This window comes from Misgurnus anguillicaudatus, chromosome 11, assembly GCF_027580225.2.
Source record: "Misgurnus anguillicaudatus chromosome 11, ASM2758022v2, whole genome shotgun sequence".
In the NCBI taxonomy this organism is placed as follows: Eukaryota; Metazoa; Chordata; class Actinopteri; order Cypriniformes; family Cobitidae; genus Misgurnus; species Misgurnus anguillicaudatus.
The window spans coordinates 25593231-25608284 of NC_073347.2; the positions used below are offsets into that span (position 1 = coordinate 25593231).

General features: G+C 36.5%; 1 protein-coding gene across 1 annotated transcript in view; it reads left to right on the top strand.

Annotated features, from left to right (window-relative positions):
* The first annotated feature begins 3118 nt into the window (after positions 1-3118).
* The window catches only part of ephx5 (epoxide hydrolase 5), a 65341-nt gene continuing 53405 nt past the window's right edge, over positions 3119-15054 (top strand). The window contains exons 1-6 of the mRNA XM_055169960.2: positions 3119-3322; positions 3513-3723; positions 3967-4147; positions 4277-4486; positions 6388-6517; positions 6652-6863. Coding sequence (XP_055025935.2) covers positions 3279-3322; positions 3513-3723; positions 3967-4147; positions 4277-4486; positions 6388-6517; positions 6652-6863 — 988 coding nt within the window. The 5' untranslated portion in view covers positions 3119-3278. The remainder of the gene's footprint in view (positions 3323-3512; positions 3724-3966; positions 4148-4276; positions 4487-6387; positions 6518-6651; positions 6864-15054) is intronic.

A 15054-nucleotide genomic window follows, 5' to 3' on the forward strand; every position in this document is an offset into this window, starting at 1 on the left:
GGGAGGTTACTGTAAATAGTTTTGGGGTAAAACCAGTCATTATATTTTAATAACAGTACTGTTATATAAGATTTTAATGCTCTGTAATCTTTTTGTACTTAACTGACTGGAAACCTTATAAGCTACTTAAAAGCTACCTTATGAAAAGCTTTTTCAGATAATTTAAGAAATTAGTTATTTCTTTCTTAATTTCTTTCTTTTTATTTTAATTTAATTATTTAAATGTTTAATGTTTTAATTATTTTAATAATATAATTATTAATTATGTCTGCCAGTCTGTCTATCTATCTGCCTGCTGTCTGTTGACCTTACTGCTAGGCAATGCAAGTTTATTTGTATAGCAAATTTCATACACAGAGGTCATTCAAAGTGCTTTACATAAAAATGAGAAAACAATATGTAATTGTATGTTTTACAAGGAGACTATCTTGTAGTATTGTTATTTCTATCTGGTTTGGCTGAGATTTATAAAACCACAAAGCCCATTGAAACCTGCCGGGAATTCGTTGAGGAATTGTTATGATGGAGCAACAACAGTTATCCTCGCTCGACCTGAAGCATTTGTTTGATTTAGAGTCAGCTGAAAGAAACAAACAGCATGTTTATTGTTTCTCAATCTGTAATTGCAACAGAGACTCTTTTATTCCTTATTAGATTGGATACAGTGCCAACCAAACAAATCTGACCTTATCATAATCTTTTACAATGTTAATGGCTCAGTTCTACACTGCATGCACAATTATGCAAGTCAATATTTTGATCATATTTTTTCCAAGCACATGTTACCAACTCCAGGTAGGTTGCTGTTCTGGAAAATGACACTGGAGACCTAATGGTTTCAAAACCAAATTCTTTGCCATTCTATATCTTTTCATCCTAGTTGTGTGACCCTGCCTCCCAAATCAGCAAATCCTGTTTAATGGTAAGAACTTAATTTTGAAATTTCTAGCATTTTGTCTTTGTTGTGGGAATTTAATAATGAATTTCAGTGTGAGTTAAACCTCTTTTTTTTCCCCATTTTACCATGTGAAAGAAAACCTGTGTGAATTTTGCACACCTGAATGTGTGTTTCGCCTTTAGCCATCATTAACAATAATACAGGGCTCCAGACTAACTTTTTTCACTAGGAGCACAGTGGCCCCCAACTGAAAATTTTAGGGGCGCAACCAGAAAATTTAGGGGCACACACCGTAAATCATCATGCTAACCAAATATTCACATTTCTACTAAGTAATACACTATATTACTAATAAATACTTTGATGATAAGATGCAGAAAGTACAATGTGCTGTTTCAAATTCAGTGTCACATCACAATAAAAGGTCAAATTTACTGGTCACACATGTGCGACTGGATGTAAAATTCAGTGGCACACTCTCAAATTTTGGTGGCAAAATGCCACCATTTGGGGCAGTCTGGAGCCCTGTAATATATCACTTATAAATGATTATATACAATATAAATTGGACTTATTTTGACGTATAAAGATTGATGTGGTTTGGAATTGCTAAAATATGTTTGGGAAACAAATGTGATTCAAATATTGACTTAATAATGGCATAATAATTATGCATGCAGTGTATTACAGTATTGGTTAGTGGGCACATTATTGGTTAGGAGGAAACTTTGTGATGGTTCTGGAGAGATACATCTAATTTTATTAATTAGTAATGTGGTAATATGCAAAGATTTAACAAACAACAGGACATCTAACACTGGAACACAAAGTATACTTATTACAGTTTTTTTTTACATAGTTTATTCAGAAATAGCTGAAACAGATACTTTAGCTCAGATAAGAAAAAAAATTTAAACCTGGAATTTTATTTTAAGACCACAGTTGCTATGTTCTTGAGGCATGTCTTTGTTCTGCTTCTTGTAATCAGTGAATGTTGTAAGTACATTAAATTCTGTAATGATTCCTTTTCTTAAGTTAATCCGCAAGTGACTTAATCAGTGTTTTTGCAGGAAGAAAAGAGCAGGGTGTGTTCACACCCTTTCTAGTGGGATTTCCTGCTCGTTTTACAAAATAAGAATCATCCTTGCCATTTGAAAATATAATAATATTAAGTCATGTGGAGTTCAGCATGTCTGTAAGATTAATTTATATGAAATATAAAATGTTGGCAATTAACATAAATTATTTTTTCTACATTATAAAGCTTATAATACAGCAAAAGTAGTAAAATACTGTTATCACCCCACCCACTGTTTTGGAAATTACAGTAACTGGTCCATTTTTGTGACATGTCTGTGGATGTTATGTTTCAGCTATGAAAGCACACCATCTAGTTGAAGCTTGCTCCCTTTCATATTGCGGGGTACCCCATCAAAGGCAGTCTGATCCAGAATCGTAAATATCAGACATTAAGGCTTCAACACGATCCGGAGCAATAAAATAACCGTAAAGACACCACACAACGGAGGGGTCAAAAAGTCAATTGCAACAATCCTCGAATCAGGCCACGTCACCTCAGTCACTGGGGACTGCAAATTGGGTCCAAAATCTGGTTTTAAATCCTCAAGTTTATTGCACAGAATTGTTTTGTTCATTCCGAATCCTCAACCACACAAATTGTTTCAGCTTTAACTCCCACCCTTACTCTGACCTTGACCACTCTGTACTGTCACTGGCTACATTCTGAAAAGAATCTGAAATAGCTACTTCAACAATGGTGTTTAAAGTAAAAACACAATAAACACAAATGTACCTATTGTAGTCTATATTTATATAACATACGTATATGAAAGTGCTATTATTTGTTTTTATTGTGTATAATATGGTAGAAGTGTGCTATTTTTTTGGAATTCTGTTTAGTTTGTATGCGTGCACCCACCACGTGAAGAAGATAATTAAATTAAGTACGCTTCACGTTTTCACCAGCTGCATGCAGCACACTCATCAAATTACATAGCATGTTATGTTTACATTTGACTGTGACTTTAAATTGATTCCTACCGTTTTAAGTTGATAGTGAGACGGGCCGGCATAATGAACTTCATGTGTGCTGCGCAGAACATTTGCCAAGTGATATTAAAGTAACGCGAGAACAAGTCTAAAGCAGCCTGTTTTGCATACTTTTAAATCACTATCGCGATACTTTAATATCATATGGCAACGGTCTGCCCAGCGCCGTATTAACTCGAACACACCTTTCAACTTTGTAACGTATTAGCACACTCCCCCAATGCACTTTGAAGTTTGACGTAAAGCACACAGTAGTCTTTTTCCCTACTTCACCACAGATTGCACTGAAAAACGTGATATTTTACGCAGAATGGGTTTGCAGGACTTTATTATGCCGACAGTTGAAAGCGTCAAGTAAGTAGAACTTCAGACTCATGTGTAACGTTTGTTAAAACCGTGGGATTTTTGTTGCGCAGGCAGCGTATCACCACATCGCTGCAGCTCGACCACATTCGTCTCTATAACCTCTATTGTGTACATTACTTTTTTTAAAGGGAGATTTATTAGTGTGACGTAACTGTAAGATTTCTTTATTCACTTTCAGAGAGACTTGGAGCAGCATGGATCGATCTAAACTTCAGCTCTTGGCACTCTCGTCTGCTGGGGTTGGAGGACTTTTGTGCTATTTGGCATGCAGGAAAACCCCTAAAAAGATGCCAATAGGAGATGGCTGGTGGGGAGCAGGGAAGAAGTGCCTGACCGAGGACAAAACTGTTCACAAATTTGTGGTTAAAACCTCAGTGGAAGAGATACAGGTGGGTACAAAATACCCATGGTGGTTAATGCAGTATGACAATGTTAAATCTGTTGACCAATGGTTTTACTACAAATCTTATTACAAACTGGTTTCTGTAGTAAAACGGTTAATGGTTCATTTTAGGGATACATTAATGTGAAAGGCAAGGTAGCATCCCATTGTTGAAGAATGATACATTTGTGGATGTACTATTATAGTTTAATTACTATACTAACCTATTTCTTTACATATATCTCTTCAGGATCTGTACAAACGCATTGATCTAACACGGTACACAGACCCACTTGAGGACAGTTGCTTTCATTATGGATTTAACTCAACCTATCTTAAAAATGTGGTCTTTTATTGGAAGCACCAGTTTGACTGGGAGAAGCAGGTGAAGATGATCAACCAATACCCTCATTTCAAAACCAAAATTGAGGGTAAGCAGTTAAAAGTTACCACCACCAAATGCAATTGAGTCCAACATAAAACTTTTCTTAAGCCATATTATGGCTGAAACTTAATATGAATACTTTTTGACCTTTAGTATCTGTACAACCCCTTCTCAGGAATAGATGTTCATTTCATTCACGTGAAGCCTGTTCAGACGCCTGGACAGAAAGTTCTCCCACTCATTATGGTTCATGGCTGGCCAGGTTCCTTCTTTGAGTTTTACAAGGTCCTTCCCTTGCTCACTAAGACCGAGTCTGACGTGGTCTTTGAGGTCATCTGTCCCTCCATTCCAGGCTATGGATACTCTGAAGCTCCACATAAACAAGGTACAAGCATACAGTAGGAGTCTGTAGTTATAGGATATCATATGGCATAATTCTATAAGATTTTCCACAATGACCTGGATAACTTTCATAGATAACAAATGCTATAATGTATTAACGATAATATACATATGATATCAACATCCATAAACATTTTTTCACTGGATGGTTATATTTGAAGAGCTCAGATGCAAAAGCTGGGATATAGATAGACAGGGAATGAGAAAATGAAGAAAAATGAATAATCGATATTGACCGAATGCTTTCGGCACATAATATATGCTCATCAAATACTTTCGCTTCAAATCCACTTAATTCGGGCCTCATTTCATTTAGAAATGTTTGTTGGCAGAATCTTTTAAATGCCACTTTTCCTCTTGAAGGGACACTCCACTTTTTTCAAAGTATGCTCATTTTCCAGCTCCTCTAGAGTTAACATTTGATTTTTATCGTTTTGGAATCCATTCAGCTGATCTCCAGGTCTGGCGGTACCATTTTTAGCATAGCTTAGCATAATCCATTGAATCTGATTAGACCAGGGTGTCAAACTCAATTCCTGGAGGGCCGGTGTCTCTGCAGACTTTAGATCCAGCCCTTATCAAACACACCTGATGCAGCTAATCAAGGTCTTTAGGATTACTAGAAACTTCAAGACAGGTGGGTTGGGGCTGGATGGATGGAGCTAAACTCTGTAGGACACCGGCCCTCCAGGAACTGAGTTTGACACCCCTGGATTATACCATTAGCTATGCATAAAAAATTATAACCAAAGAGTTTCGATATTTTTCTAATTTAAAACTTGCCTTTTCTGTAGTTACACTGTGTACTAAGACTTGTGATTTTTTTAGGCATGTATGGCTACTCTTATTCTGGCGTAATAATCAAGGACTTTGCAGCTGTAACATGGCTGCAGGAGGTGCAATGATATTATGCACTGCCCGAAAATAGTCTTCTGCTATTGAAAGTTACCAAGGGGGTAAAAATCAAATGTTTAACTCTAGGGGAGCTGGAAAATATTGTGTCCCTTTAAGTGCATGGAAGAAGAATCAAACAAATGATGGCGTGCATAAAAATACACATTTTTTACAAAGTTAAAAGAAAATTTACCAAATATATTAGAACATTGACCACATTTTTTGCCTTTTACACCTTTGTTCAGGAAAGACAGTGAAGAGTGGGATTGGGAAATTAGGTTTTTGCCTATAAATCTTGCATGGACCTAGAGGGTTTTGCAGCAAAAGACAGTCAAATTTGTTAAATACCAATAAAATTACGAAAATTACATTTGTGACATTTTAATTACAGGCTAATAACCGTTTTCATTGCCATTAAAGGTGCAGTGTGTAACTTTTATTAGGATCTCTTGACCAAAATGCAATATAAAATACATAACTATATTATCAGTGGTGTATAAAGAACTTACATAATGAAGTGTAATGTTTTTATTACCTCAGAATGAGAAGTTTTTATCTACGTACACAGAGGGTCCCTTTACATGGAAGTCGCCATTTTGTTTCTACAGAAGCCCTTAACGGACAAACTTTTTTTACTAAGTTGTCTACAACGATGACATGGTTGTCCAGTGGTGGCTACCATAGCTTCCCTATGCATTTTGGTGAACTGTGGACTGAAACGTTGGTTGCAATTTGCAACCTCACCACTAGATATACTAAAATTTACACACTGCACCTGTAAAGTAAAATGACTAAACCTTAACACAAGAGCCTGATAAAACATGCTCATTTACAAGAAAACATGTCTGACGCACCTAGAAGGTTTTACATCTGAATTCTTCATTTATTTTTATTCATTTAGCAGGTGCTTCAATCCAAAACATCTTACAAATGAGAGAGCATTTAACGGTCTGTCAAATATCTAATACTGTTTTTATTGTAAAACTGAAGGGTTTAACTCTATTGCTGCTGCTCGGATCTTTCATAAGCTTATGGAAAGACTGGGATTCACTGAGTATTATCTGCAAGGGGGAGACTGGGGATCCCTTATTACCAGCAACATGGCCCAGATGAAGCCAGAGTAAGATCAGTTTTAAACCACCATACTACCTTAATTTTCAGTTTTTCTACTAGTAATTCAATTGGACTGGATTATCCGTTTATCCATGTCTTATCTTTTGTACAGATAATGTCTATTGTTATCTTGCGAATCAGGTGTGTTCGTGGCCTTCACTTGAACATGATCACTGCTAAGACTGATAGTGTTGGACTTTTCTCCATACTTGTTGGTCGTTACCTGCCGTTCTTGGTGGGCTTCACAAAAGAAGATGTCAGACGACTCTATCCTTACATGGAAAAGAATATTTATGAAATGCTGAGAGAAAGTGGTTATTTACACATTCAAGGCACTAAACCAGATACAGCAGGTAATGTATAATCTTTATATATATATATATATATATATATATATATATATATATATATATATATATATATATATATATATATATATATATATATATATATATATTAGAGCTGGGCATAGATTAATCTAGATTAATCTCATACAAAATAAAAGTAATTTTTTGCATAACATATGAGTTTGTGATGTGTGTAAATATTATGTATATTTAACCACACACACATACATATATATACATTTAAGAAATGTTTTACTTAAATATCGTTTTTTAATTCTATATAATTTAAAATATATAAAAATAAAAATAAATATATATATACACATGTAAATGTTTCTTAAATACATACATGAATGTGTGTGTTATTATATACATAATAATTACACACAGCACAAACTCATATGTTATGCAAAAAATTACTTTTATTTTGTATGAGATTAATCTAGATTAATCTATGCCCAGCTCTAATATATATATAACCTGTAATTATGTTGGCTTTGAAAAAGCCAATATATTGATATTGCTATTAAACTTATATCTTATTATGTTGGCTTTGAAAAAGCCAACATATTGTTATTGCTTTTAAACTTATTATGTTGGCTTTGAAAAAGCCAACATACTGTTATTATGTTGGCTTTGAAAAAGCCAATATATTGTTATTGCTTTTAAACTTATATTTATGTTGGCTTGACAAAGCCAACATACTGTTCTTCGATCTAAGCTTATTATTATTATTATTATTCTTCTTCTGTTCATACTTTTTACCAATTGTAACTCCTCCTAGAGCTTTCAAGCTACACCCACAAAACTTTACAAAACTTTTAAGACTGGTCCGTAGATAGGTGCTATGCCTTTTCTAACTGATGGGACCTACCGAATTCCTAAACGGGGCGCTCAAACACCCCAAATTTTCCATTGACTTAACATTGCGACAAACTTTGACGGGTCATAGCTGCAAGCGAGAAATTTGTAGAAACTTGTGGGTTACCACATTTGAAGAGGCTGGCAGGCTCTGTAAGAACATACATCACATTGGGGTGTAAGTTTCACCCCTGGGGTGTAAGAGGCACCCAAATTTCCCCATTGACTTATAATGGGGCAGGAAACATGCCCATATAAGGGAATAAAAGCGTCCCAGATGGAATATCTTCACTTTAGAGTGTCGTAGAGATATGGGGGTGGGCTCATTTTACTCAGGCATCCAATCAGTCTCTGAGGATTCTTATCGAGGTATTAAGCCACGCCCCTAGCAACCAAAATGAGCACCCTAGCAACATAATAAACAAAGCCTTATATCTCTGGATCCGAAAATCATAGAGACATGGGGGTTGGGTCTTTGGGTCATGTTAGCCTTATGCTAGCTTCATACTAAGTCATACTAGCTTCATGCTAGTTTCTTGCTAGCTTTATGCTAATTTCATAATAAATCTTGCTAACTTCAAGCTAAATCATGTTAGCATCATGCTAGCTTTATGTTAATTCATTTTAGCTTCATGCTAATTCATGTTAGCATCATGCTAGCTTCATGCTAATTCATGTTAGCATCATGCTAGCTTCATGCTAATTCATGTTAGCATCATGCTAGCTTCATGCTAATTCATGTTAGCATCATGCTAGCTTCATGCTAATTCATGTTAGCATCATGCTAGCTTCATGCTAATTCATGTTAGCATCATGCTAGCTTCATGCTAATTCATGTTAACATCATGCTAGCTTCATGCTAATTCATGTTAACATCATTCTAGCTTCATGCTAATTCATGTTAGCATCGTGCTAGCTTCATGCTAATTCATGTTAGCATCGTGCTAGCTTCATGCTAATTCATGTTAGCATCGTGCTAGCTTCATGCTAATTCATGTTAGCTTCATGCTAATTCATGTTAGCATCATGCTAATTCATGTTAGCATCATGCTAGCTTCATGCTAATTCATGTTAGCATCATGCTAGCTTCATGCTAATTCATGTTAGCATCATGCTAGCTTCATGCTAATTCATGTTAGCATCATGCTAGCTTCATGCTAATTCATGTTAGCATCATGCTAGCTTCATGCTAATTCATGTTAGCATCATGCTAATTCATGTTAACTTCATGCTAATTCATGTTAGCTTCATGCTAATTCATGTTAGCTTCATGCTAATTCATGTTAGCTTCATGCTAATTCACGTTAGCTTCATGTTAATTCACGTTAGCTTCATGCTAATTCATGTTAGCATCATGCTAGCTTTATGTTGATTCATGTTAGCTTCATGCTAGCTTCATGCTAATTCATGTTAGCATCATGCTAGCTTCATGCTAATTCATGTTAGCATCATGCTAGCTTCATGTTAATTCATGTTAGCATCATGCTAGCTTCATGCTAATTCATGTTAGCATCATGTTAGCTTCATGCTAATTCATGTTAGCATCATGCTAGCTTCATGCTAATTCATGTTAGCATCATGCTAGCTTCATGCTAATTCATGTTAGCATCATGCTAGCTTCATGCTAATTCATGTTAGCATCATGCTAGCTTCATGCTAATTCATGTTAGCTTCATGCTAATTCATGTTAGCTTCATGCTCATTCATGTTAGCTTCATGCTAGCTTCATGCTAATTCATGTTAGCATCATGCTAGCTTCATGCTAATTCATGTTAACATCATGCTAGCTTCATGCTAATTCATGTTAACATCACTTTAGCTTCATGCTAATTCATGTTAGCATCATGCTAGCTTCATGCTAATTCATGTTAGCATCATGCTAGCTTCATGCTAATTCATGTTAGCATCATGCTAGCTTCATGCTAATTCATGTTAGACTACTAAACTAAACTTGTTTTAAGTTTCTCTCAAACTTTTTTAAACGTTCAGGCCAGGCTTTGTCAAGCCAACATAAAGTTTGTCTTCAAACTTTTCTATCTAGTTATTATTATTATTCTTCTTAGCACCCCAAAATTTCTGACACTAACTCGTCCTAGAGCTTTCAAGCTACATGCACCAAATTTTCCATGGACCTTAAGACTGGTCTGACTTAGTGTGCTATATCTTTTCTAACTGATGGGACCTTCCGAATTCCTAAACGGGGCGCTCAAACACCCCAAAACTCCCATTTACTTAACATGGAGACAAACTTTGACGGGTCCTAGCTGCGAGTGAGAAACTTGTAGAAACTTGTGGCTTACCACATTTAAGGAGGCTGACAGCCTCTGTAAGAACATACATCAAAATGGGGTGTATGTTGTACCCCTGGGGTGTAATAGGCCCCCAAAATTTCCCATTGACTTATAATGGGGCAGGAAACATGCCCATATAAGGGAATAAAAGTGTCCCAGATGGAATATCTTCACTTTAGAGTGTCGTAGAGACATGGGGGTGGGATCATTTTACTCAGTCATCCAATTAGACTCTTAGGATCGCCCCAGACCTATTAAGCCACGCCCCTAGCAACAATTTTGGGTACCCTAGCAACATCTCCCATAGACTACCATTATAAAAAGCCCAGATGGATATCTTTACACCAGAGTGTCATAGAGACATAGGGGTGGGCTCATTTTACTCAGGCATCCAATAAGTCTTAATAGGATTCTTATTGAGGTATTAAGCCACGCCCCTAGCAACCAAATATGAGCACCCTAGCAACATAATAAACTAAGCCTTATATCTCTGGGTCTGAACATCATAGAGACATGGGGGTTGGGTCTTTGGGCCATGTTAGCTTCATGCTAGCTTCATGCTAAGTCATACTAGCTTCATGCTAGTTTCATGCTAGCTTTATGCTAATTTCATAATATATCTTGCTAACTTCATGCTAAATCATGCTAGCTTCATGTTAAATCTTGTTAGCTTCACGCTAAATAGTGCTAGCTTCATGCTAATCATGCTAGCATCATGCTAGCTTCATGTTAAATCATGCTAGCTTCATGCTAATCATGCTAACCTCATGCTTACTTCATGCTAATCTTGCTAGTTTCATGCTAGCTTCATGCTAATCTTGCTAACATCATGCTAGCTTCATGCTAATCATGCTAGCATCATGCTAGCTTCATGCTTATCATGCTAACATCATGCTAGCTTCATGTTAATCATGTTAACATCATGCTAGCTTCATGCTTATCATGTTAGCATCATGCTAGCTTCATGCTAATCATGCTAACATCATGTTAGCCTCATGCTAATCATGCTAGCTTCATGCTAATCATGCAAACATCATGTTAGCTTCATGCTAATCATGCTAGCATCAAGCTAGCTTCATGCTAATCATGCTAGCTTCATGTTAATCATGCTAGCATTATGCTAGCTTCATGCTAATCATGCTAGCATGTGTAGATGTGTAGAAGTGTAACATGATGCAGATGTCCAGGGCTGAATGTGTCCTGCAGGTCTGATAGTCTGCGTTCATGTGCAATGAATTTAAAGAGCCAAATCAGACACACACATCATGTCTGTCTGCCTCAAACATAGACATTCTGTCACCAGAGACTAATTAGAGAGAGATCTGCATAGTTTTAGGTGGATTAAAAACTTTGGAATTCTCTATAGATTGAGATTAGGCAAGCAATTTTTTTTGGTATTTTTAAATTTCAGCTTAAATCTATTTTTTTAGGTTAGCTTTTAATTGATTTATTTTCTTTAATGCGTATTTTAAAGTGTATAATGTCTCTTTAATTTTAATATTTTTGTGTGCTGTATATTTGTTGTTTTAATTGTTTCTTTAAAGCGCTTTGAGATGTACATTTAAAGGTTCTATAGAAAATAAAGGTTATTATTATGTTGGCTTGACAAAGCCAACATACTGTTCTTCGATCTAAGCTTATTATTATTATTAGTGGTGCTTGCATTTATGCAAGGCATCACTATTACTATTGCTCATACTTATTAGTGGTGCTTGCATTTATGCAAGGCATCACTATTACTATTCCTCAGGGATATTATTATTATTATGTTGGCTTTGAAAAAGCCAATATATTGTTATTGCTTTTAAACTTATATTTTATTATGTTGGCTTGACAAAGCCAACATACTGATATTGTATTTAAACTTATTATTATTCTTCTTCTTCTTCTTCTTCTTCTTCTTCTTCTTCTGAGACTAAAATTTCTGCGGCTAACTCGTCCGACAGCTTTCAAGCTACATCCACGAAATTTTCCACGGACATTCTGACTGGTCTAAAGAAGTGTGCTATATCTTTTTGACGGGATCCGACTTACAGAATTCCTAAAACGGGACGTAAAACTTCCTAAAAGTCCCATTTACTTAACATTGCGACAAACTTTGACAGGTCATAGCTCCGAGTGAGAAATTTGTAGAAACTTGTGGCTTACCATATTTAAGGAGGCTTACAGGCACTGTGAGAACATACCTCACATTGGGGTGTAAGTTTCACCCCTGGGGTTTAGGAGGCCCCCAAAATTCCCCATTGACTTATAACGGGGCAGGAAACACGCCCATATAAGGGAATAGAAACGTTCCAGATGGAATATCTTCGCTTTACAGTGTCATAGAGCCATGGGGGTGGGCTCATTTTACTCAGGCATCCAATCAGTCTCTCTGGATCATCCCATAGCAATTAAGCCACGCCCTTAGCAACCATTTTTGGGCACCCTAGCAACATCTCCCATAGACTGCCATTATAAAATGCCCAGATGGATATCTTTGCAGCACAGTGTCACAGAGACATGGGGGTGGGCTCATTTTACTCAGGCATCCAATCAGTCTCTAAGGATTCTTATTGAGCTATTAAGCCACGCCCCTAGCAACCAAATATGAGCACCCTAGCAACATAATAAACAAAGCCTTATATCTCTGGATCCGAACATCATAGAGGCATGGGGGTTGGGTCTTTTGGTCATGTTAGCTTCATGCTAGCTTCAAGCTAAGTCATACTAGCTTCATGCTAGTTTCATGCTAGCTTTATGCTAATTTCATAATAAATCTTGCTAACTTCATACTTATTCATGTTAGCATCATGCTAGCTTCATGCTAATTCATGTTAGCATCATGCTAGCTTCATGCTAATTCATGTTAGCATCATGCTAGCTTCATGCTAATTCATGTTAACATTATGCTAACTTAATGCTAATTCATGTTAACATCATGCTAGCTTCATGCTAATTCATGTTAGCATCATGCTAGCTTCATGCTAATTCATGTTAGCATCATGCTAGCTTCATGCTAGCTTCATGTTAATTCATGTTAGCATCATGCTAACTTTATGCTAATTCATGTTAGCATCATGTTAGCATCATGCTAGCTTCATGCTAATTCATGTTAGCATCATGCTAGCTTCATGCTAATTCATGTTAGCATCATGCTAGCTTAATGCTAATTCATGTTAGCATCATGCTAGCTTCATGCTAATTCATGTTAGCATCATGCTAACTTCATGCTAATTCATGTTAGCATCATGCTAGCTTCATGCTAATTCATGTTAGCATCGTGCTAGCTTCATGCTAATTCATGTTAGCATCATGCTAGCTTCATGCTAATTCATGTTAGCATCATGCTAGCTTCATGCTAACTTCATGCTAATTCATGTTAATTCATGTTAGCATCATGCTAGCTTCATGCTAATTCATGTTAGCATCATGCTAGCTTCATGTTAATTCATGTTAGCATCATGCTAGCTTCATGTTAATTCATGTTAGCATCATGCTAGCTTCATGCTAATTCATGTTAGCATCATGCTAACTTCATGCTAATTCATGTTAGCATCATGCTAGCTTCATGCTAATTCATGTTAGCATCGTGCTAGCTTCATGCTAATTCATGTTAGCATCATGATAGCTTCATGCTAATTCATGTTAGCATCATGCTAGCTTCATGCTAATTCATGTTAATTCATGTTAGCATCATGCTAGCTTCATGCTAATTCATGTTAGCATCATGCTAGCTTCATGCTAATTCATGTTAGCATCATGCTAGCTTAATGCTAATTCATGTTAGCATCATGCTAGCTTCATGCTAATTCATGTTAGCATCATGCTAGCTTCATGCTAATTCATGTTAGCATCATGCTAACTTCATGTTAATCATGTTAGCTTCATGCTAGCTTCATGCTAATCATGTTAGCTTCATGCTAATTCATGTTAGCATCATACTAGCTTCATGCTATTTCATGTTAGCATCATGCTAGCTTCATGCTAATCATGCTAACTTCATGCTAATCATGTTAGCTTCAGGCTAGCTTCAGGCTAATCATGCTAGCTTCATGTAAAATCAGGCTAGCTTCATACTTAAACATACTAACAGCCAGATAGCCTACTAAACTAAACTTCTGTCAAACCGTTTTTAACGTTCAGGCCAGGCTTTGTCAAGCCAACATAAAGTTTGTCAACAAACTTTTCTATCTAGTTATTATTATTCTTCTTAGCACCCCAAAATTTCTGACACTAACTCGTCCTAGAGCTTTCAAGCTACATGCACCAAATTTTCCATGGACCTTAAGACTGGTCTGACTTAGTGTGCTATATCTTTTCTAACTGATGGGACCTTCCGAATTCCTAAACGGGGCGCTCAAACACCCCAAAACTCCCATTTACTTAACATGGAGACAAACTTTGACGGGTCCTAGCTGCGAGTGAGAAACTTGTAGAAACTTGTGGCTTACCACATTTAAGGAGGCTGACAGCCTCTGTAAGAACATACATCAAAATGGGGTGTATGTTGTACCCCTGGGGTGTAATAGGCCCCCAAAATTTCCCATTGACTTATAATGGGGCAGGAAACATGCCCATATAAGGGAATAAAAGTGTCCCAGATGGAATATCTTCACTTTAGAGTGTCGTAGAGACATGGGGGTGGGATCATTTTACTCAGTCATCCAATTAGACTCTTAGGATCGCCCCAGACCACTGATCTATATAAATGACTGGATTGCGCATGACGTCACAACTGTGAAGCCACCACGCCGCCATGTTGGTATACCCAAACATTCCATAAAATCAATGGACGCGATCAGATTTTAATGATAAAACATCACTTTACAAGTCTTCGTTTTTATATCTGAAGTTACCCTGTACATTATTACAACACAAACGTCCTAAGCATGTACATAGTTATTTACTGAAAGTTGTACATTTTAGTTTTTAATCAGTTATTATACATTCATCTTCATTACAGTATCAGATCAGCAGACAGACCGCAGCATATTTAGTATTAATGACAAACGTGCTCATTCTGAAATCTATATAAATAATCATACTTTGTACCGTATTTTCAT